The 22,114-nt window shown below is 42.8% G+C and overlaps 1 protein-coding gene across 15 annotated transcripts in view; it reads left to right on the top strand.

The window, feature by feature from the left end:
• The window catches only part of LOC129777175 (pyridoxal phosphate phosphatase PHOSPHO2-like), a 108,650-nt gene that overhangs the window by 53,235 nt on the left and 33,301 nt on the right, over positions 1–22,114 (top strand). The window contains exons 2-8 of one of the 15 annotated variants that reach the window (XR_008743211.1): positions 12,017–12,305; positions 12,384–12,649; positions 12,712–12,813; positions 14,440–14,694; positions 14,751–15,739; positions 15,989–16,070; positions 16,172–16,421. Coding sequence is in view for 11 of the 15 variants with exons in the window: in XM_055783286.1 (XP_055639261.1) it covers positions 12,634–12,649; positions 12,712–12,813; positions 14,440–14,694; positions 14,751–14,875; positions 15,989–16,070; positions 16,255–16,364 (690 nt within the window). In the remaining 4 variants the exon portion in view is untranslated. Of the gene's footprint in view, positions 1–12,016; positions 12,306–12,383; positions 12,650–12,687; positions 12,814–12,853; positions 13,019–13,040; positions 14,374–14,439; positions 14,695–14,750; positions 16,422–22,114 lie in introns of those variants that run through there. The other 14 variants (XM_055783286.1, XM_055783289.1, XR_008743208.1 and 11 more) reach the window with 14 other exon arrangements.

Raw genomic sequence — 22,114 nt, 5'->3', positions numbered from 1 at the left:
TGGAGAGCATATGCCTCAGCGGAGAATATGCTACACTGTTTTGGTAGTCTACCGTTTATGTACACGTTTGTGTTGGGGATCGTTATACCATACCCCACATCATTTTTTGTTTTCGAACCATCAGTGTATATTAGGCTTCTTCCTGGGTAATTGTATGTGTACATTCTGAAATTCGTTTTTGCGACGTTATTTGGGCATCCTGCCTTAGTATTGGCTTTTATTGTCCAATCAATAATTGGACATTGGTGTACCCATGTTCTTTGTTTGGTTGGTACACTTGTTACGGTTTGAGGTAGATCTTGATTTGTAAGCTGTTTAAAGCTGAAGTTTGCTCTTTCCAATAGAGGGAGGGTTTCCCATTGGTCTGATGTAAGCCTGTCTTTCAGTTGATATGCTTTTGTACAAATGTTTCTAGTGATTTGGTATTTGAGAGGGAGCTCTCCACATTCGGCATAAATTGATAGTACTGGGCTGGTGCAAAAAGCACCTGATGCTATTCTGATTCCTTCGTTGTATACAGATTCTAGAGCTTTAGTAGCTTTATCGCCTACTCTTGAGTACAGCTCAGCTCCATGTAATATTTTGGCTAATATTGTAGCGTTTACTACCTTTATTAGGGTACATCTGTTGCTAGGTTTGAACCTTCCTGCTATTATTTTCATTACTCTTATATAACCTTGTGTTGTTCTCTTAACGTCTTCGAAGTGTTGTCTGAAGGTTAATTTTGAATCTATTGTTACTCCCAGTACTTTCATTTTTCTATCTTGGGGGATTATGCATTCTCCCAGATGGAGCGAGGGGGCCTTCCTATGGTGTCGTCTTCTGCATATATGTACTAGTTTTGATTTCTGGGGATTAATCTTGAATCCCCTTTCATCGGCCCAACATTGTATGTGGTTGATCGCTCTTTGAGTTTTCCTTCTATTCCAGCCTGGCGTTTCACCGTAGTTAATAAGTGTAATGTCATCTGCGTATACCACCAGAGACACGTTATTTGGTACCCTTTCGAAGAGGGACTCCATAGCTATTAAAAATAGCGTTGTTGACATGACTGAACCTTGCGGTATGCCGTTTTGTAGGGTTCTAGATGAGCTCAATGCTCCTTTGCAAAACACTTTAATTTTCCTATCGGTCAGGAAGTCTTTAACGAAGCTCAGAATGCGACCGTCAAAACCCCATACTTTCATTTGCTTTAAGATTGGTAGTCTCCACGTCCTATCGAAAGCTTTGGACAGGTCCAGCGAGACCATGTCTAGGTGAGCATTTTGCCTTGTGGCTATATTAATTATACTCTCGACGTGTGCTAGGTAGGTGGTTGTACTTTTGCCTCTTCTAAAAGCATGTTGTCTTTCGTTTAACAGGTTTCTGTACTCTAGCTCATCAATGAGTCTTCTGTTGACCATTCTTTCTAATGTTTTGCCCACACAACTAAGGAGGGTTATAGGTCTATATCCATCTGGGTTCATGGTGTTGCTGCCTACTTTGGGAATGGGTATGATAATACCTTCTTTCCATTTTCTTGGTATTTTGCCGGTATGCCATACTTCGTTAAGTGTTTTTAGTAGTATAGCTTTACCCTTAATTGGAAGATTTTGTAGTAGTGGATAGGTTATATTATCTTCACCTGGGGATTTTCCTGTGGCACTGTTCAGTGCCCATAGGAGTTCTTTCATGTCGAAGCTTCTGTTGTAAATTTCATTATTTTCACTTATTTTTATATCCACTGTTTTCTCCTCGTTCTCTTTGAAGTTTCTGAAGGAGGTCTCGTAGACCTCATCTGACGATACTTTAGTGAAGTGCTTGGCAAGTTCTTCTGTTATGATGTTATTGTCATCTGTTATTTTTTGGTCAATATTCATTATTATTCTCTCACATTTGTATTCTCCTTTACATGCTCTAACTTTAGCCCACATGCTGGAGCTGCTTGTGTTTGGGGAGATCCCTGCTAGGTATTCCTCCCAGCTCTTTTTTCTTGCCGCCTTTATTATGGTTCTTGCTTTTGCTCTCTCTATTCTGAACTTTTTCGCGTTTTCCTGGTATTCAGGTGAGGAAGGGTTGGAGTTCTTCAACTTCCTGAGTGCCTTTTTACGGCTTTTTATGGCTTGGTGTACTTCGCTGGTCCACCATGGAACCTCTCTCTTTGGCTTGTAGCCAGTTGTTTTCCTCATGCTTTTACTAGCCGCAGTTGTTATGATATCTGTTAGTCCCATGGGGTCTATACTTTCTATACCTGTTAAGGCACGTTCGATTTCACTCTCATATTTGTTCCAGTTAGCTGCTTCTGTTACCCATCTTTTCCTTCTTGTGGGAAGTACTGTTGTTTGGCCATGTTTTTGTAGTAAAATAGGGAAGTGGTCGCTTCCTCTTGTGTCTTCGTCAGTTCTCCATAAATAGCTGTTGGGCAAATTATGCGAGGCTATCATCAGGTCTATTGCCGATGGTTTACCAGAGGTTGGGTGCATCCTAGTCGGATTACCTTCGTTTAGTATTTTCCATCGATGTTTATCTGTCTCCTCAAGGAGGAGATTGCCTCTTGTATCGTTTTTGTATGATCCCCAATTTTCGTTGTGGGCATTGAAATCGCCCACTAGTATGTACGGTTGTGGGAGTTGTCTCGCAATGTGTGTTATTTCTGCAATTATGGCCCTTTCATATTCGATGTTTGCATAGTGTGGCGATATGTATATGTTTGCGATCGTAAGTTTTAGTGGGAGGTGTATAGTTACTGCTACGACTTGCACCTTATCGATCCCACTTACATCTATCCACTTATGAGGTGCGTCGTGGAGTACTCCCAATGCAACCCCGTTTTTGTTTGGGTGACTGTGATCATTGTATATTTTCCAGTCATATTGACCACCTAGTACATTTTGCGGTATTTTGGGTACCATTGTTTCTTGAAGTGCAATGATGGATGGATAGTGTTCGTTTACTAGTAGCTGTAGCTCGTGTAGTCTGCCTCGGAAGCCAAAGATGTTCCATTGTAGTATTAGTGTTTCGTTTGTGAATTTGTGATAGCTCATTATGGAATATTAAAAGTTTCACTATAGCTCCGTTGTGTCACTTTGTGACATTTCGGAATCGGAAAAGTTTCCGCTTTTCTTGTTTTTCCTTGACGGAGGCGAGGAGTCAGAGGATCTTTTCTCTTTCCTCTTTTTTTGTTTTTTGTTCACCTTGTTATTAGGTTCGCTCGTTCTCATGCCCTCATGAGCGCTATGGCTGGTTGAAGGTTTTATCAGATCGGCTTCGTTTTGAACAATTTTGTTTATCATGTTGTTCTTCTGCATCTCTGTAATGATTGATTTCAATTCTTCTATCTGTTGCTTCAGTTCTTGGATCTGGGCCTTAAGAGCGTTATTCTCGTTTATGACCTCATTGTTTACCACCAATCTTTGCTGAACTTGGCTTTTGGCTACATCAGCGTAACTTTTTGTTTGTCTTTGTGTGTTTACGTACGTTCTTTTTGCTTCCCCATATGGTATGTTTCTTGATACTTTAATTTTTAGTATATCGTTCTCTCGTTTGTAAAATGGGCAGTTTCTGTCGCCAGGCCCATGATTCCCTTTACAATTGATGCAATATGGTGGTTCTTCACAAGATGCGTTTATATGGTCTTTCGAGCATTTTTTGCACCTTGCTTCTTCTCTTTGGCATTTCTTCTGTGTATGCCCATATTTGTAGCATTTAAAGCATTGCATTGGTTTCGGGAAATAGTGTCTAGTTTTAAGTCTTAGTAGACCACATTTCAGATGTTCCGGAGGCTCTGATCTATTGATCGTAATGATAAGAAGAGGCGTGTTAACCGTTTCTCTCTTTTCGTTTTTCCTAGTGATTCTGTGTACGTTTAGCACACCTTGGTCTGCTAGCTCAACTTGTATCTCTTTCGTTTCCATTTCCATCATTTCTTCGCTGTAGACCACACATTTTGAAATGTTCAGGTTCTTGTGGTATTCTACTTTTATCTTTTCTCCGTTTACTAAGCTTTTAAGCATTAGTAGCTTTTCCGCGTTTCTGTTGTTCTCTAGAACAATCAGAAAGCTTGTGTCTCTTTTTATGTACTTTATTTCTATGATGTCTTTCGTTAGTTTGGATAGCGTTTTTGATATCAAGAAGGGGTTTCTTGTTATCTTTCCATCGGTTTTTTCTGCCGTAAGGCTGAGGTAAGTTTTACCTCCTACTCCGCTCATCGTCGATACAGTTTTTTGTTTTGGTTGGTTTTGTTTATTATTCTCCATGTGATTCCCACGAGTCGCTAGGGAAAGGTGGGGTCCTCCGCGTCAGTGCCCTGCTGTAACACGGTAAGGGCTGCATACTGTGGGGTGCGCCCCGGTGCCCCACAGGCTCCGTTAACGGCTTCTCATTTATATCGCCCCTTCCACCACTCAGCTCTCGGCACGGGTCGCATCACACCTTAACTTTTGGGGCCCGTTTTCCCCCTTCCTTGTCTGCGTACGACCAAAGGTCCCACCGGGGTTGGTTACCCGATCTTTCCTAAGGTTGCTCATACCCCAGCCGGTACCTCGGGGAGGTAAGGATAGGAGTTCCAGGGCGGAAGCTGAAGGGCCAATAATTGGCACTGGATTGCGCTGTACCCTGGCTTTACCAGCCGCCAGGACCGAGGTCATATTCCATTATTCCATGCAAGATTATTCTCGGCCGTTGTGTGGCCTGCTTAGAGCACTCTAATTTGTTCAAGGTAATCGCAGCTGGGCAGGTGGAAACACCGCACCCGATAAAGGGCACAAAGTGCCACCGTGTATGTGCACCCAGTCTTATAGTCGCAGCAATACCAGTGACCTACTGCCAACATTAGGAGTAGCACCCGTGCTGGACAAGAATGAACTTCGAACGTTTTAACCGCAACAATTTTAATATACGCTAGTGGAGCTGGAATTACCGCGGCTGCTGGCACCAGACTTGCCCTCCACTGGATCCTTGTTGAAGGATTTATGCTCAACTCATTCCAATTATGAGACATCATTCAAGAGTCTCATATTGTTATTTCTCGTCACTACCTCCCCGTGCCGGGATTGGGTAATTTACGCGCCTGCTGCCTTCCTTGGATGTGGTAGCCATTTCTCAGGCTCCCTCTCCGGAATCGAACCCTGATTCCCCGTTACCCGTTGCAACCATGGTAGTCCTCTATACTACCATCAATAGTTGATAGGGCAGATATTTGAAAGATCCGTCGTCGGTGCGAGACCGTACGATCAGCGGAATTATCCAGATTTCAACTCAAGCGTCACGGCCCTGTGAAGGGGGACGATTGGTTTGCCTAATAATTGCACAGGTTCCGCGAGGTCCCTGCATTTTGCATGTATTAGCTCTAGATTTTCCACAGTTATCCAAGTAACTAGTTGTATGATCTTGTAAATTATAGCTGTTATACTGAGCCTTATGCGGTTTCACATTAAATCTGTTTGTACTTAGACATGCATGGCTTAACCTTTGAGACAAGCGTATATTACTGGTAGGATCAACCAGAATTCACTATCACTATCTACTGATGGATGCGCGGCACGCCGGCCCGCAAACAATTCGATAGGGGTGTATATTAACTTCGCACAACATCACCACAACGTTCATCCTCGGTAAATTCGTTCCTCGTTCGCATACACGATAGCCATACACTAGCCAAAAGATTCCCATACACAATTACTAGCACGCATAAAAGCGTGAGAGGGGGTATTGTGCACATGTCCACGCTCGCTTATCACGAGGTAGCTGCACCACATTGATGTAAACGACCCAACACACACAGACGAGCGAGCGAGCGCACGCTTTTTTTCCCCTACTGCATACCTACAGCATACGCTGAGGAGGCATAACAAGGGAGAAAAAAAACTCGGAGCGAGAGAGCGGTAACTACCCGTGTGGTGCTACTAGCTGCACTGATGCGATGCGTCTTACATGGGAGGTATTTCAATGTTCGACACACCGTACTGCACAGGGTTCGCATGGCACACGAGAAAGCCACAATCGCCTTATGCCCCTTCGACGTTCAACGCACGACACGACACCACACACTGGAGTACGTACGTCTCACCCCGTAGTGAGGGTAGGGGTTCGACACACCAGACTCACTGGATTCGATAGACGTTCGACCCTATCGACAGTAACTTGACCCCACCCGTACGGCATCGTACTACCGAACATCCATACAAGCTTCGCAAGTTATGCCTCAAACTTTTCACTCACCAACTTTCCCCACAATAGTGTAAACATGGTCATACCAACGTTGCCTCGGCATGGGTATATACCGCACTGGGGGCATCGTTATAGGAGTGCCTTGGATAGACTTGTACCGCTAGCCGAGACACCATGCTGGGTCGGGAAATGTTCACGTACCGCAATCGGTACCAGTGCCGGGTGTCGGTCATATTCCGATGGGGGGTAACCCTACTATTGAACTCGTACTTGTACTTGGGCCGTGACTAAGGTGTTGGTTGTTTCAATAGTTGGTTACTTGTTTCAATAGTTGATCCGTAGGTAAAGATGATGATGTGTGACCAATGTGTGAATGTGTTTTTTTTCAATAGTCATGTACACGCCGATGTCGATGTTATACACACTGCGTACTGCGGGTGAGAAATAAAACAAACTGTTGCGTGCTGTATGCTGGGGGGACTTGGACGCTTTCTGGGACTTAGTGTTATTGTCGGCGGGGCAGTGTTTTACACATTGCGTACTGCGGGGGTTGGCTCGCGCAGCGCTGTTGTGTGCTGTATGCTGGGGGGACTTGGACGCTTTCTGGGACTTAGTGTTATTGTCGGCGGGGCAGTGTTTTACACATTGCGTACTGCGGGGGTTGGCTCGCGCAGCGCTGTTGTGTGCTGTATGCTGGGGGGACATGGACGCTTTCTGGGACTTAGTGTTATTGTCGGCGGGGCAGTGTTTTACACATTGCGTACTGCGGGGGTTGGCTCGCGCAGCGCTGTTGTGTGCTGTATGCTGGGGGGACTTGGACGCTTTCTGGGACTTAGTGTTATTGTCGGCGGGGCAGTGTTTTACACATTGCGTACTGCGGGGGTTGGCTCGCGCAGCGCTGTTGTGTGCTGTATGCTGGGGGGACTTGGACGCTTTCTGGGACTTAGTGTTATTGTCGGCGGGGCAGTGTTTTACACATTGCGTACTGCGGGGGTTGGCTCGCGCAGCGCTGTTGTGTGCTGTATGCTGGGGGGACTTGGACGCTTTCTGGGACTTAGTGTTATTGTCGGCGGGGCAGTGTTTTACACATTGCGTACTGCGGGGGTTGGCTCGCGCAGCGCTGTTGTGTGCTGTATGCTGGGGGGACTTGGACGCTTTCTGGGACTTATTGTTATTGTCGGCGGGGCAGTGTTTTACACATTGCGTACTGCGGGTGCTGGTGTGCGGGTGTTGTGCACTTGAGACTTGTCATTCCAGGACATGGAATGGTTTCACACACACACGCGGTTGCATACTACCAGGCGCAGGATGAAATAAAAAAAGTAAAGTAATATCCAGCGAGGGGAATGGCTTCACACACGCACTTGATGTTATAGCATTATCGTACTTATCGCCGATGCTGTGTACTGCGGGCGTTGGCTCGCGCAGACTGTTATGTGCTGTGTTGTGCTGTGGGACAACACTTGACAGTTGTTATTCCAGGCCATGGGATGATTTCACACACACGCACGATTGCATACTACCAGGCGCAATGCGATTTAATGAAAAAAGAGAGAAGCCGCCAGCGCGGGCAGCACTAAGCTACCACGGTGGGACTTCTCTCTTACGGGACACGACGCACCCGCCCATCACATAGCGCATCGCAAGGGCAATACTGCACAAGCTACTGTGCCGCGCCGATGCTGATGGGGCATTGTTACACGTACTGCGTGCTGGGTCGCGCAGTGAGAAATTGAACAAACTGTTGTGCTGTGCTGTGCTGGGGGGGGACTTGTCCAAAACATGCTACTTTGCATTCCCGGACATGGTGCACAGCTTATACCGCTAGCAGAGACACTTCGTTCGATCGGGGCAACTTGGGACACCGTAATCAGTACCAGTGCCGGGTGTGGGTCGGATTCCGATGGGGGGTGATCCGGGAACATATTTCTTGGACTTAGAATATTGTTCGGACTTAGAATTTTTTCGACTTATGACCTCGTTTCTGGGACTTAGCCGTAGAACCAGATGTAATGCGCGTTGCATAGATTAAGGCGCAGGGGAATTTGTCTGATGTCTGGTGAGTAAGGAGGATGGTTCAATATGTTAAATCCCAGGCTCCTCGCCTTATCTATCGTTTCATGTGCCCTATGGCACGGAGCGTTATCGTGTAGTAGGGGTACCGGCCTATGTTTACTCACTCCCAGTATACCAGCCACCTTTTCCAGCTGCTTCTGATATCGTTTACGGTTAACAGATACACCCTTGTCTAGCAATTCCCAGTGTATAATGCCTCGTCGATCCCAAAACACACAGAGCATGTTCCACTTGCGATTCATCCTGTCTTTGGCGATTGTCTTCGGCATGGCGCCTTTTACGATCCAATGTATGCCTCTGTAAGGCGCAAACATGGGTATCTTAGATTCATCACAAGTGACCAAATTATCGAGCATACCCTGGTCTCGTTCACTTTGTCTGAGTAGTCGTTGGGCTAGTTTCACCCGCTTTGCAAGGTTGACTGGGTCTAGCTTGTGTGGGTGGTATCCCATTCTTTTTGGCACATAGTTTAGTTTATGCAACGTTCGCATAACAGTCGCTGCCGAACAGTTGTATTTCTGGGCCATAGACCTCGTAGATTGCTGGCTGTTTTGTTTCACATCAGCAAGCAGTGTTGCTGTGTTATCGATTGCCTTCGGACGGCCTTTGCGTGGACGATCCGCGCAATTCCTGTCGGTATCGAACCTTTTGTACCAAATCGTAACCGTTCTACGAGTAACAGTTTGTCCATATGTGGAATTCAATGCCAAGAGGGTGTCCGACACTGAATCACCCATGTCGTAGTGGTGCAAGATGAACATTCTTGTTTCAGTTCTAGATAGTCTTATGGTTTGTATATCATATTGACTAGCATCTATCGGCTCTAGGACAACTCTGAGTTCTTTCGGAGAGTCTAATTGGATCGTCTGCTGTGTATCAAACGACTCTATGTCTACAGAAGGGGACTGGGGTAGTTGCTCTAGCATCACTCTGGATGACGATGCTAGTGGTTCCCATGATACTGATAAGGGTGGTGTTGCTAATGGGTGGTCAGACCATTGCTGCTCACTATTCGATTCCACGTGTAGTGGGTCTTGTGTCATTTCGGATGACGATGGCGATGCTAATGGGTGGTCAGACCATTGCTGCTCGCTCTTCGATTCTTCGTACAGTGGGTCTTGTGTCCTTTCGGATGGCGATGACGGTGCTAATGGGTGGTCAGACCATTGCTGCTCGCTCTTCGATTCTTCATCCGGATTTATATCTATAACCGGAGAAGGGGATAGCGATGAGGACGAGGACGAGGACGAGGACGAGGACGAGGACGAGGACGAGGACGAGGACGAGGACGATGATGATGAGGACGATGATGACGATGAGGACGACGATGCCACTGAGTTCACACAACAAGGACACTTCTTAGGGTGATGAATACGCTTCGATCTTCGCATTGGGTTGGTTTTGCTTTTCATGTGGTTCCCACGAGTCGCTAGGGAAAATATATGGTCGACTGTGGACTACCCTGCCATACCACAGCAAGGGCAACATTACTGTGAGGTTTGCCCCGGTACCCCACAGGGTCCGTTCGCGGCTTCATATTTGTATCGCCCCTTCCACCATTCAACTATCGGCACGGATCGTATACACACCTTAAGCTTTGGGGTCCGAGTGCCCCCTTCTCTGTCTGCATACGACCTAAGGTCCCACCGAGGTTGGTTACTCGATCTTTCCGAAGGATGCTCGTATCCCAGTCGGTACCACGGGGAGGTAGAGATAGGAGTTGCTGAATCATAGGCTACCATCATAAATGGATCATCATAATGAGTTATATGTTCGCTGTATTCAGCCATTTACCGACCACTGTTTAATATATACATGTGGCCCCGAAAGCAGTGCATAAGTATTGATCCATCCTTTCCAAAACTTTTGCAACACACCAATATATATATAGCGAAACGGCTCCGGTCATGCCTCAAGGAATTTTCTAAAATAATATTTTGCCGATGCCTTTGCGCGAACTACACGGGCGAGTAGCACCATAATAGCAAATCAAATGTCGAAGTTCGTGATATGGGTGCGTTCATCGCTATTCGGTTCGGCGTCGGTTTAACCCTTTCATTACGGCAGTGTGCTCCGCCAAAGTGCTACCCCTGTACGGAGCACTGCGCCGAAAAGTATGCACATCGCGCTGGTGTGATCGAAGAGCAGTATGAATTTCATGTCGTCTAAAGACGACGCTCGTACACAGCTCGTCGCGCGGATGTCGTCTATAGACGACGCTCGTAACGGAAGGGTTAACCATCAATAACTACGCTTGGCAACATTGAAATCTGGCAATTTTCATATAAGATTTTCCCCCCGCATGTTAAAAATGGTTTTTCATGTACATAAAAGCGCAGCGTAGTATGTCAACTGCTTCCCGGTTAGAAAATAAATGATCGTTAGAAAATAAATGAGCGACCCGTCCAATTTCAAACGCTTATTGCTCATTAATTTCATGATGGATTGATGAGATGTTTGCATCATACGTTGTCGGCACTCCATAATAATTTTTCACATTGAATAAAATAATATATATCATGTAACAAACAATCGAACAATTAAAAAATCTCAACCACTATCCAAACAGAAGATACCTAGGCCTGATTGATCGAAATTGACGTAATTTCTTTTTCGCGCCCGAAACGTTCGTTCACCGGCAAGCTGCATGACAATCGAGTAGGAGGCGCCTACTTCACACATACCAAATGATATAAAAGGATGGAGCGTTCGTGGATTTTATTCATTTTTACAACGGACAACAGTGGAGAGCAGCAGCAGTGGACGCGGCTAATATATAGACGAGCATCGAAGCTGTGTGGTCAATAGGCTAGCTGTGCCTCACATCAAGCTTCTATGGCAGTATAAGCAGCGGCAAACTACTACTACTACTACTAGTGGCAGCAGCAAGCATCGCGAGCGGAGCATTTCGGGCACGCTCTCTCCATCAGAAGTGCGAGCACACGCTTCTTGGAATCGTGAAAGTGCAGCAGTGAACTTCAAGACATCGAAGCATCGAATCTGAGCGGCCAACAACGGTCCAGTACTGATGGCAACAGCAAACATCATGAGCAGAAAGTTTCCGGGGCTCTGGCAACCCTATCCCAACCAATGCAAATTGAGCGTAGGCAGCATAAACAAGGCTCGCGCTTAGGGGGCTCACGTATTGTTTAATGTTTGGAGTCATATATGTTAATATTTGATTGCGTTGGATAGTTTCCTTTGGCAAGCGATGTTTGGATGCCCATCCGGAAGCTTTCTTGGTGATTTGCAATCAAAATCCCTGCTGGATAATCGCGCGGAGCACTTCATTTTTAATTTTAGGTTATGATTTCAATGCTCATGATTTTCTATGCTGGCTATAAAAAGGCGGCCATCTTAGCAATCCCTTGAAAGTTTCAGGCATGTTCTCTCTTTCTGCTGATGCTGCTGCTCAGTCAGATTTCTCATTTTGTTCGACGCTCAGATCGGTAAACATATATGTTTTTAGTGTTTTAAGTGTGGTCACATCAGATCAACATCAACCAACATGACCTCATGCGGCAAGGAAGGCAAAGGAGGATCGAAGCGTATCGCAAGGTTCTACATGACAATATCCAGTGTATCAAACTCGCTATTCGCCGTTTAGCTCGACGTGATGGTGTCAACGAAAACCACCAAAATAAAAACAGAAATAGGCAGCAGCGGCTCCGAAAAAGCTACCGCTGCCAAAAAACAAAAAATACCCAACAACCAAACCAAACGGCCCTTTCCAGGGCCATCAGATCATTATCAAAGAGTTTAACAATATATTTTTTCAAACATCCAAAATCAGCATGCGACAGATAGCCTAACGTAAACCTACGTCAACTATGCGATCGTGTCTCGGACACAACCTTCTGTGACTTTTCTTCATTCAGAATGGATTCAGATTCAACTTCAAACAAATGATCACTGAATCAACGATAGTCCTACGTCACCATTGCGGTTATACCATAGATATAACCCACTTCCTGTTTTTGTTTTCCAAAAGTGCTATAGTGGTATTTCTGCTCGTGAAGGGAAAAAATTGAAAATTTTCGGAAAAAGAAACATTATAGTGCGAAACGGAGAAAAAAGTCACAGTAAGTAATTCAACAATGTGCACATTCTAGAATTTCATCACTGAAATGAACGCACATTCTTTTTTCTCTTCATTTCAGATGCAGTATTATTGCGCAGTGAAAGGATGTGGAAACAAGGCTCTATTTACCAAAAATTGATCCGGACATTGTTTATCACTCTTTTCCAAAAAGCGGAGAGAGATTAGACAGATGAATTAATTACTGTGGCCAATCAGAAAACTGGAAACCTCTGAAAAACCAGGGTATCTGCTCGCGACATTTTCATGCAAGCAGTTATGATGAGCGGTATCGGATACGTTATCAGCTTATTGGTGCGAAGCAATGTAGGATGCTGCTTTCTAATGGTACTTTCTTTTTTCTAAATTCCAAAATATTTGTACAGAGCATGATTGACATTGTTTTTAAGCCATTCCCACAATACATCACTCGAATTTTCCTAGTGAGACCATTGCATGTTCCCTGGATGTCGTGACCTCTGAAGATCACAAAAATCCATCAATTGAATTATGTAAGTAAAAGCGTTTACAAAATAGTGGTTATTACATTGAAAAATAATGATTTTTTTCTTCTACACAAGCTCTACAACACACTAGATTTAAAGAAAATAGAGAAAACAATCTGAATACTTCCAATGTGTTCAATTTGGAGTTTAACGCAGCTTTGGCTGCGTTATACCACCTTGTGCGAAACCAAGGCGCCTCTATATATACCAGGTGAAACAATCATATGAAATGCACTTTCAGCCATATTGGAATTGCTGTCGGTATTGTTTACAAACAGCATCAGAACGCTGCCGGCGGCTCTCTACAAACTGCTGCGACGCTTATTCGAACGATGCCTACTTTGTTCGGCTTTCGCGAATTTATGTAAAAAAGACGGGATGATTTTGTAGAATTTCATTCTCATCCAGTTCATCCGCTACTCTTGCATGTGAAAATGCAAAAATGGCGTATCCTAGCAATAACAAAACAAACAACCCCCGCTCCACAAACCGTAATTCCCTTCTCATTGAAGTGATGATGTTGCTTCACCTGTTATACATTTATACAAGCGCCTTGTGCGAAACTAACAGCTTCCGGGGCACTCAATGTCCTAGAAAAAAGGTAATGAAGATGGTCGAGTTTCGAGCGACATAGCATGCGCGGCCATAACTATTTCGCAAATAGTGACGTCAGTCGTTGTGTTTATCTTTGATTGCCCACCGCATCCATGTAAAAATGCTAATTTCAGGAAGTAATTTATGAATTAAAAACGTATATTTTTGTAGAGCTTCCGCCGAATATGAGGATAATGTGATAGCGTGAAGTGAATATTTGTGAAATGACGTCGAAAAAAAATGGATAAAAGTGATATTTCCATGTACCATTTTCACTCCCCCACGTTCATAGAAACAAACGAAGTTTCATTATTTTACCGTTATGAAGTTGATGTTGCGAAGGCTCTCAGTGTCGGTGTGTATGTTTTGAGATAATAATCGCCAATTAATCAAAATTTCACGGAAAATATTACTGCTTTCGAGAATTAAACATACGACTGCTTTCTGGACCTTTCTACCAAATGAGTAATCGAAATAAGCCACGATATAATTGTCATCTGTTAAAAAACAACCAGTTGAATAATTTCATGAGAATTTTGGCTCAAATTATCATGCACTTTCAACATTGTTTTGTTTCTTCCATATACAATCCATATTGAATGAAAATAATTACGACACGATATTTCGCTTGTCAAACAGATACACTTCGCCTACTGCTCCACCTCTATTATGTATCTCATTGGGGCGGACTAGTGCGACACTGACTGCGAGACTGAACAAAAACGAATTCGCTATTAGTGTTTTTTTTGTTTTGTTCATATAAAATCGGTAAGAAACCAGAGAATAACATGTTATGTGATTTTGTAGCGTTCGCACAAACTGGTCTTTCATGGTCGTATAATGTATGATGAAATAAGGACGAATGCACATGAGGCAATTAATTTGTTTTCTACACAACGGAAAAAGTTAAATTTAGATTTAACGGATTTTACAGCGCGGTAACGAAACGCAATGCAATGTATTTTTTTAAAAGTCAAAATATATTTGTCTTTCTACCATTTCAATAGATGATCTAATTTGAGATTGTTTTTTTTTCAGATTCCTTACAAAATCGAACTAATATGTTGACACAAAATATAAACAATCTACAAGAGACCCATGATGTTTTGCGACAAATCGATAATACACTAATGGAAAAGAAAATGAATGCACACAATATGTTGATTGATTTAAATAGTGCTCGCAAACGATTGCTGGCTCTCAATGATCATATATTGCAACTTGAAAAGGAGAACGAGAAAATAAATGAAAGAGCTAGATTTATTTCCGATAGAAAACACCACGAAGAGTACAGTAAGTTCTTCGAAAGCTGCACATAATTTTCATTCATAAAAAGTGTTTGTTTTCAGAATGCTTTAGATCAGATGATAACACGAATAGGAAACTGGAAAAAATAAGGATGGAGATAAGTTTAATTGCTGATGCGTTAGGGCTTAATCCTGAAAACGTAACAATCAACAACAATCGATGTCAGGTAAGGAAAAAAAAACTTTGAAAATATTATTCCGTTACAGTTCTGCTGAATTTTAGTACTTTTCTTCGGATACCTTACATCAAAGTTTAGACATACTGTTGGTCAACCACAGCGATTATTTTATTCCACAATCTATTTATGTCTGCAACATCTCAAGTCACTTTGGCGCCCTTCTTCAATTTGCGCTTGACAATTGTCCAATATTTTCTGATTGTGTTTTCAAGCGCGTCTTTTGGCCACCAGATTTTGCTTCAGCGTGATGTTTGTTTGCTAGCAGGCAAATCTGGTTAGATTTGTGTTTTATGGCGATGTCTTAGTTCGAGAGTCCCTGGTTTGCGCATTAATTATTCTCAATACTTTCAACTTCAGCTCCAGATAGTAAGTTCCACTGCGACGTGTCTTCTAATCCATCCAAATAATAGTTGTACGTTCACGGAAAAGTTTCAGCACATTATACACGGTCAATTTAGCCATCTTCAGCGATTTCACGATTTTAGTACCTGACCACGCAGGATTCTCAATGTGGGTGTCCAAAATAAAAATTTCTTTTCTCGGCATCCGTCCTCCACAATTTTTTCAAGAAAAAAAAGTGAAATTTTTACCGTCGAAAAATACAGGTTCCAAAAAAATTGGTATCAAAAAAATTCAGAAACGCCTACTATGACCGCTGCTATAAAGCGAACATTGGTTTCGGATTCTAACTGAATCAAACCTTGGTGTTCACATAAATAATGGAAGCGAAGCTGAGACGAGTTAAGCTACATGTGTTTCCACATTAGTATGCCCAATTGTCCTAAGAAGTAGACAGCCGGTGCTGTCGAGCAGAGGAACTATTCCTTCAGACGTTAAAGTTTGATGCCACGGGTAGGTCGATACATTCCAATCTAAAGAGAAAATATTGATGCATGAAGATCAGAAAATACAGACACCGATAGTGTCTGTAAATATAATTCACATTTTACGTGTCTATACTTTCATCAATGTCTTAACAATGATTAATGATAACAATCGTATACAGTTTCCCTTACATACTATCAATTTTGAATGAGTGTTTTTTCTCTGTGATTTTAGAGAGTTCACATGAAAACAACTATAACTTTTGTTTTGTTTCAGTTGAGTATCCAGAGTGGTGCGGAAGAAATGCGAGTGGTGCGAAGAGAAATCGTTCTTGAAAATAATGAAAATTTCCTTAAACGTACGCATTTCAATGTTTTTTTTTTCTTTTCACTAATTTATTTCGAATTTATATGTATGTCATCAACGCTTATATCGGGATTTACGGTGAATCTATATCAGTGAAAATATTTTCAATCCCAAAACTTTAGATATTCAACGCTTCAAGTATATACGAACACTTCTTCATCGTTTTTTTTTTTCAGTTACAACTATAATTCCGCATCATCGAAATTTGCAACTGATACAAAAGCAACTTGAAAAATCCGGAGATTTAGTTGGTTTCATTGCTTCTTTGTACAACTATAATCTATGAATGAAAATACACGTTCACTTTTCGGTTCTTATGTATTTCAACTCCGTATGTCAGCAACCTCTGGTTCGCTAATATCTAAGACAATCCGACATATTCCATTTAGCATAAGACAACATAACATCCTCAGGATTTAACTGTACATATAATGGACTATAAACGATTCCATTAACTGGAACAATCCATTGGTAGGAAAACGTGACCAGAATGGGAACGAAAGACCCAAAATCCGTCCACGCAAGTTTTTTATTCCTCGTCATCCATGAAAACTTCTTCTTAACACTTTGGCGTCCGGCGGCACCACAGTGGTTACGCACGCAAACTAGCGCCTGACTGCCGGCGACACCACAGTGGTTACGTGCGCATAGTATCTCAGTGGCCGCACTTTAGTATCTCAGTGATAGCACTTTAGTATCGTTTGCATTCTGTTGGGGTTTTGTTTAAGTAACAATAACTTACACACACTATCATGTTTAATGTTTTTATAAGTAGGGGAGATGGGGAAAAACAAAAGAAGTGGGGACATATTAAGAAGAACTTTTATTATATCTTTCGAAACTCATGTTTTACCAAACATAAATGCAGTTTCTTGCATTTCAATATACTGTTTTTCGAGATAATCGGCCGAATGTTTTTATTCAAATTAAAACAGACCGAAAAGTAGAACATTTTTTGGCACAAACGTTCCTAGAGGAACTTCACCGTCTTAACGTGGTATTACCTGCGTCATTTTTTTAGTACCTTCGATGGGGGTGATAATGGGTCAAAAAGGTAGTTTTCGAACTTTTGAATAACTATCGTAAATTAGAGTAAAACACAATTCTGATTACGTAGAAATGTTCTCTAATGATGAACACTCGTAAGTGTTCAAAGGGATTGTTGAATAATATTATTTTTTCACTGAACTAGATTAAATGAAAGTTGACCCAATCTCACCCCTTAGAGGAGGTGACAATGGGTCAAAGTAGTGAATATTACTTTCTATTTAAGAAATGTGTTCAGAAATTACATGTTGTTAAATTATCAAAAGATAATTTAACAACATGTAAGTGTCGTGAATGATTATTTGAGTTACGAAAATAGTGTCAATACACCTAGATATATAGTGGGCCTGATCACGAACGTCACTTCACGGTGAAAACGAAGTGAATTGTATACAACCTTATTACGGCTGCCACCGTGTGTGTAGAATCCGGAAGAGTTGATCCGTCTTGACAACTTTGATGAACTCGGTGTTGTTAGGAATATCACGATACTGTCACGTCACGGAGAAAAACAGGTATATTTGTCACTTGTGTTTTAGATGCATGGTTTAATGTTCCTTAAAAACACAGAATTGAACTGAACTGATAATGAGTTTTAAACAAGGAAAAAACAGGAAGTGGGTTATATCTATGGTATAACCGCAAGGGTGACGTAGGACTATCGTTGATTTAGAGATCATTTGTTTGAAGTTGAATCTAAATCCATCCTGAATGAATGAATAAATAAATATTTGGGTGACTTCAGAAACGAGAGTGTTACTTTGAAGACTCAAGGTTTTATGCATCCAATATTGGATACAAAAAACCTTGTTCTGAAGAATAATCTTCAGAAGCTTTCCTGTTAACTGCACTTGATTGACAAATCACAAAACCAAATGTATGTGGTCGCAGTATTATATGAATAGAAAACATTAAAATAAACTCGCTTGAATGTAATTTTCAATTCCAAGGGGAACTGGCAGATTATTTTTCAGCAACGATCATTTCTTTCCAGGTTTCCTCTCGATAACCAGCAAACGAAAAGAGTTGCGCGCGTGTATGTGTGTGTGTGTGGCGGCTGCTTCTATGTCTTCCCGAGGAACCGTATTTCGATGCTGATACTCTCTTGGTCACCTTCTCTTCTCCTTCTGTTCGATCGGCTTTTCTGCGCTCCCTCACAGTTAAAACAAACTGATTGCATTTCAGGTCAGGTCAAGCCAGGTAATGAATACCTCGATCCCTCGCCGTTCAGCTCGTTCAGTAACGATGTTGTCTTGTCGATGTCCTCAGGCGTCGTGCACAAATTACGTAACGCAAAAATCCGGATTTTGAACCTCCCCCCCCTTTCGTAACGCAATTTCCTATCTCTAATAAACAGAAAGTAACGCAACATCTAACCCCTCCCCCCTTATCGCGTTACGTAATTTGTGCACGACGCCTCACGAAAAATGAATGGGTTTCACCACCAGAATATCATTTCAGTATGCTTTTCGTGCGTGATTGAATCGAGAGAAGGTGTGGTTTACGATGGCAATTTGGAAGTCAAACTAGAGGAGAATGAACTCTCTGAGTATGAAAATTTCGGCGACTGAGCAATAATCGATTGAAAATTATATAATTTTGGCGATACGAAACATTTTCCGTTTTTCATGTTATGCATCCATTATTGGATACGAAAATATCCTACTGATGGGAAAGAATAATCTTCAGAAGCTTTCCAGCTAATTACACTTGATTGAAAAATTACGAAATCAAATGTATTTGGTCGCTGTGTTCGCCATATAATTAGAAAACATTAAAATAAACTCTTTCGCATGGATGTATTCTTCAATTCCCAGGGAACTGGCAGATTATTTTTCAGCAACGATTAGATCTTTCCGGAATTTTCTCGATGCTGTATGGCATCCAAACGAAAATTCTCATTTCAGTTTGGCCTGCAAAAAACTTTTCTGAACTCTAATCCATCAAATTTGGAGCCCTGAAAAGGGCCGTTGATTATATGCTAAGCTAATATAGCACCCTCTCCTTGGATTCGACGGGCCAGCTGAATGTCCTTGGGCATGATGTGACGCGTTTTACGTGGATAGCACACAAATTTGTATCTTCGAATAAGCCTCCTGCAGCGTCATAACCGCGGAACTTTGGAAGCGCAAGTCGGTTTTGAAGTCCTGAGCAATTCCACGAACCAAAAGCTGCAAAGGTAGCTTGCGGATCAGCAATTCGGCCGACTTCCGATAGCGATGAATTTCACGCAAAGTTCCCGGTCGATAGCGATGTGGCTTCTTCACCTATCCTGCGGCTGGTGCGCTTCGTGTGCCTTACCACTGAAAGACTAACCTGCTATCTGCTTGGTCCCAAACAAACGAGTCGTCACGGTGCGAGAGTAGAGTAAGAAATGAACGAAAGCAAAGGACGCGTCATTTTATAACCTGTTTTCGAAGCTTTCATTAAGCTATTGAAACAATTTTCCGACTCAATAAATAGCAATCATATAACTCTTGGACATTTTATCTTTTGTATGAAATGATTATCACTGTTCCGTTGATCCGAAGCAGAATGAATCACGCTTAAAGAAGGAATGGATTTTTTCTTGGAATTTACTCAGAAAAAATAATGCCCTTTCCCAACACTTAAAAACGACAAACGGTAAATAGTTTCATCAAAGTGATTTCTTCGATATGGGGATATATTCACTACATCATGTCATATATTTCATATTTTTCATTATGAAATCCATATCCATGGCACCTATCGGTATCGAATTATCATCGACACTACGATTTTCGCTAAATGCTCCTTTCAGTTCGGCCTGTAAAAAACTTTTCTGAACTCTAATCCATCAAATTTGGAGCCCTGAAAAGGGCTGTTGATTCTATGCTAAGCTAATATAGCACGCTCTCCCCGGATACGATGGGCCAGCTGGATGTCCTTGGGCATGATGTGACGCGTTTTGCATGGATAGCACACAAATTGGTATCTTCGAATAAGCCTCCTGCAGCGTCATAACCGCGGAACTTTGGAAGCGCAAGTCGGTTTTGAAGTCCTGAGCAATTCCACGAACCAAATGCTGCAAAGGTAGCTTGCGGATCAGCAATTCGGTCGACTTCTGATAGCGACGAATTTCATGCGAAGTTCCCGGTCGATAGCGATGTGGCTTCTCCACCTATCCTGCTACTGGTGCGCTTATCCGAGCTGCTTTCGTGGTGCCTTACCACCGAAGGACTAACGAGCTGTCTGCTTAGTCCCGATGAAACGAGTCCTAACGGTGCGAGAGTAGAGTAAGAAATGAACGAAAGCAAGGGAAGTGTCATTTTATAAAACATAAAAGAATCGAATGTAAACCCCACCCTCTTTATTGTATAAGCTTACTGTATACTCACGAATATAATAAGGGTGGGATTTAGATTCTATACTTTTATGGTTTATAAAATGACGCTACCTTTGCTTTCGTTGAAGAATGCCAACTATTAGACCCAAGACAGCATGGCTTCCGCCGAGGTAAGGGTACGGGCACCTACTTCAGTCAACTCGATCATTTCCTTCAAGAAACTATCGAAAAGGGCCAACATAGCGAAATCGCTTCACTCGATCTAGCCAAAGCCTACGATACCACATGGCGTCATAACATTATCGATCAACTCCACCGATGGGGTTTTGAAGGCTCCCTCTTCAACATTCTTCGCTGTTTCCTCACCAATCGAGGTTTTCAAGTTTACTTCGGAGGAGTACTTTCGGATCACCGTTGCCTAGAAAACGGAGTACCACAAGGTTCGGTTCTATCAGTTTCCCTCTTCCTCGTTGCTATGCAGTCGGTTCTAGAGGTTATCCCTAAAAACACCGAGGTACTGGCCTATGCAGACGATCTACTGCTGATGGCAAGAAATGCTTTCCCAGAAATGGCCCGCAGAAGACTGCAGGAAGGAATCTCGGCGGTTAGTAACTGGGCAAATTCCATCGGGTTTAAGTTTTCGGCAGAGAAGTCTAATATAATGCACTGCTGCAAATGTAAAGGTCATAGGAAAAGGTTTAGAACATGTCTAATCAATGGCAGGCCTATTAAGAGAGTCAGCTCTGTCCGAATTCTCGGAGTGCTAGTTGACAGTAAACTATCTTTCGGACAACACCTCAGAAATGCTAAAGCTAGTATGAAGTGCCGCCTGCGGCTGGTGAAAGCTCTAGGTGGCCGATGCCGCTTGAGTTCTCGTAAAACCATCTACAACATAGGCAAAAGCATTATCTTCTCTAAAATTCGTTACGGCATCGAACTTTTCAGCCGTGCCTCTTGGGCTCACTTGAATTACTTAAAGCCTGTCTACCATAATGTGATTAGATATGCATCAGGAGCCCAGCCCAATACCAGCCCAGACCAGCCCAATAAACGCTCTGCTTGTGGAGGCCGGCGTAGTTCCTTTCGAACACTTCCTCACAAATATCCTAGCCACTAAAGCCATCCGGACGTCCGAGAAATACCCGGATCTTCTATCCATTTACTCCAGAGCCAACATTTGGCTGCAAAATATTAGCCAAGTCACCCTCCCGACTATTGCCCCATTAAGCAGAGTGGGTCAACGCCCATGGCACGCACATCCGCCAAAGATAGACTGGTCAATCAAAAATGCTGTCAGGGCTGGGGAAGCCAGCAGCATTGTTACGGCCTGTTTTAATAACCACCTTCATAACAAGTATCACACCCACCACAAAATCTTCACAGATGGGTCTTTTGATGGAAACCTAACAGGGTTTGGAGTTTTTGCCAATAACACGGAGCTAAAATTCCAACTGCCTTCCATATGTTCGGTATACTCCGCCGAAATTGCCGCTCTCCTTGTCGCGACATCACTCTGTGATAACGACAGTAAAGTGGTGATCTTCTCGGATTCCTATAGTGCATTACGGGAGCTACAAAGTGACGATAGTAAACACCCTTGGATACAAAGCATTGAGGAAAAAATTACAGGGAAGGACATCACTTTCTGCTGGGTCCCAGGGCACTGCGGAATCCAGGGTAAT

The sequence above is a fragment of the Toxorhynchites rutilus genome, chromosome 3 (assembly GCF_029784135.1).
Source record: "Toxorhynchites rutilus septentrionalis strain SRP chromosome 3, ASM2978413v1, whole genome shotgun sequence".
Classification (NCBI taxonomy): domain Eukaryota; kingdom Metazoa; phylum Arthropoda; class Insecta; order Diptera; family Culicidae; genus Toxorhynchites; species Toxorhynchites rutilus.
This window is presented reverse-complemented; position numbering and strand designations above follow the sequence as displayed.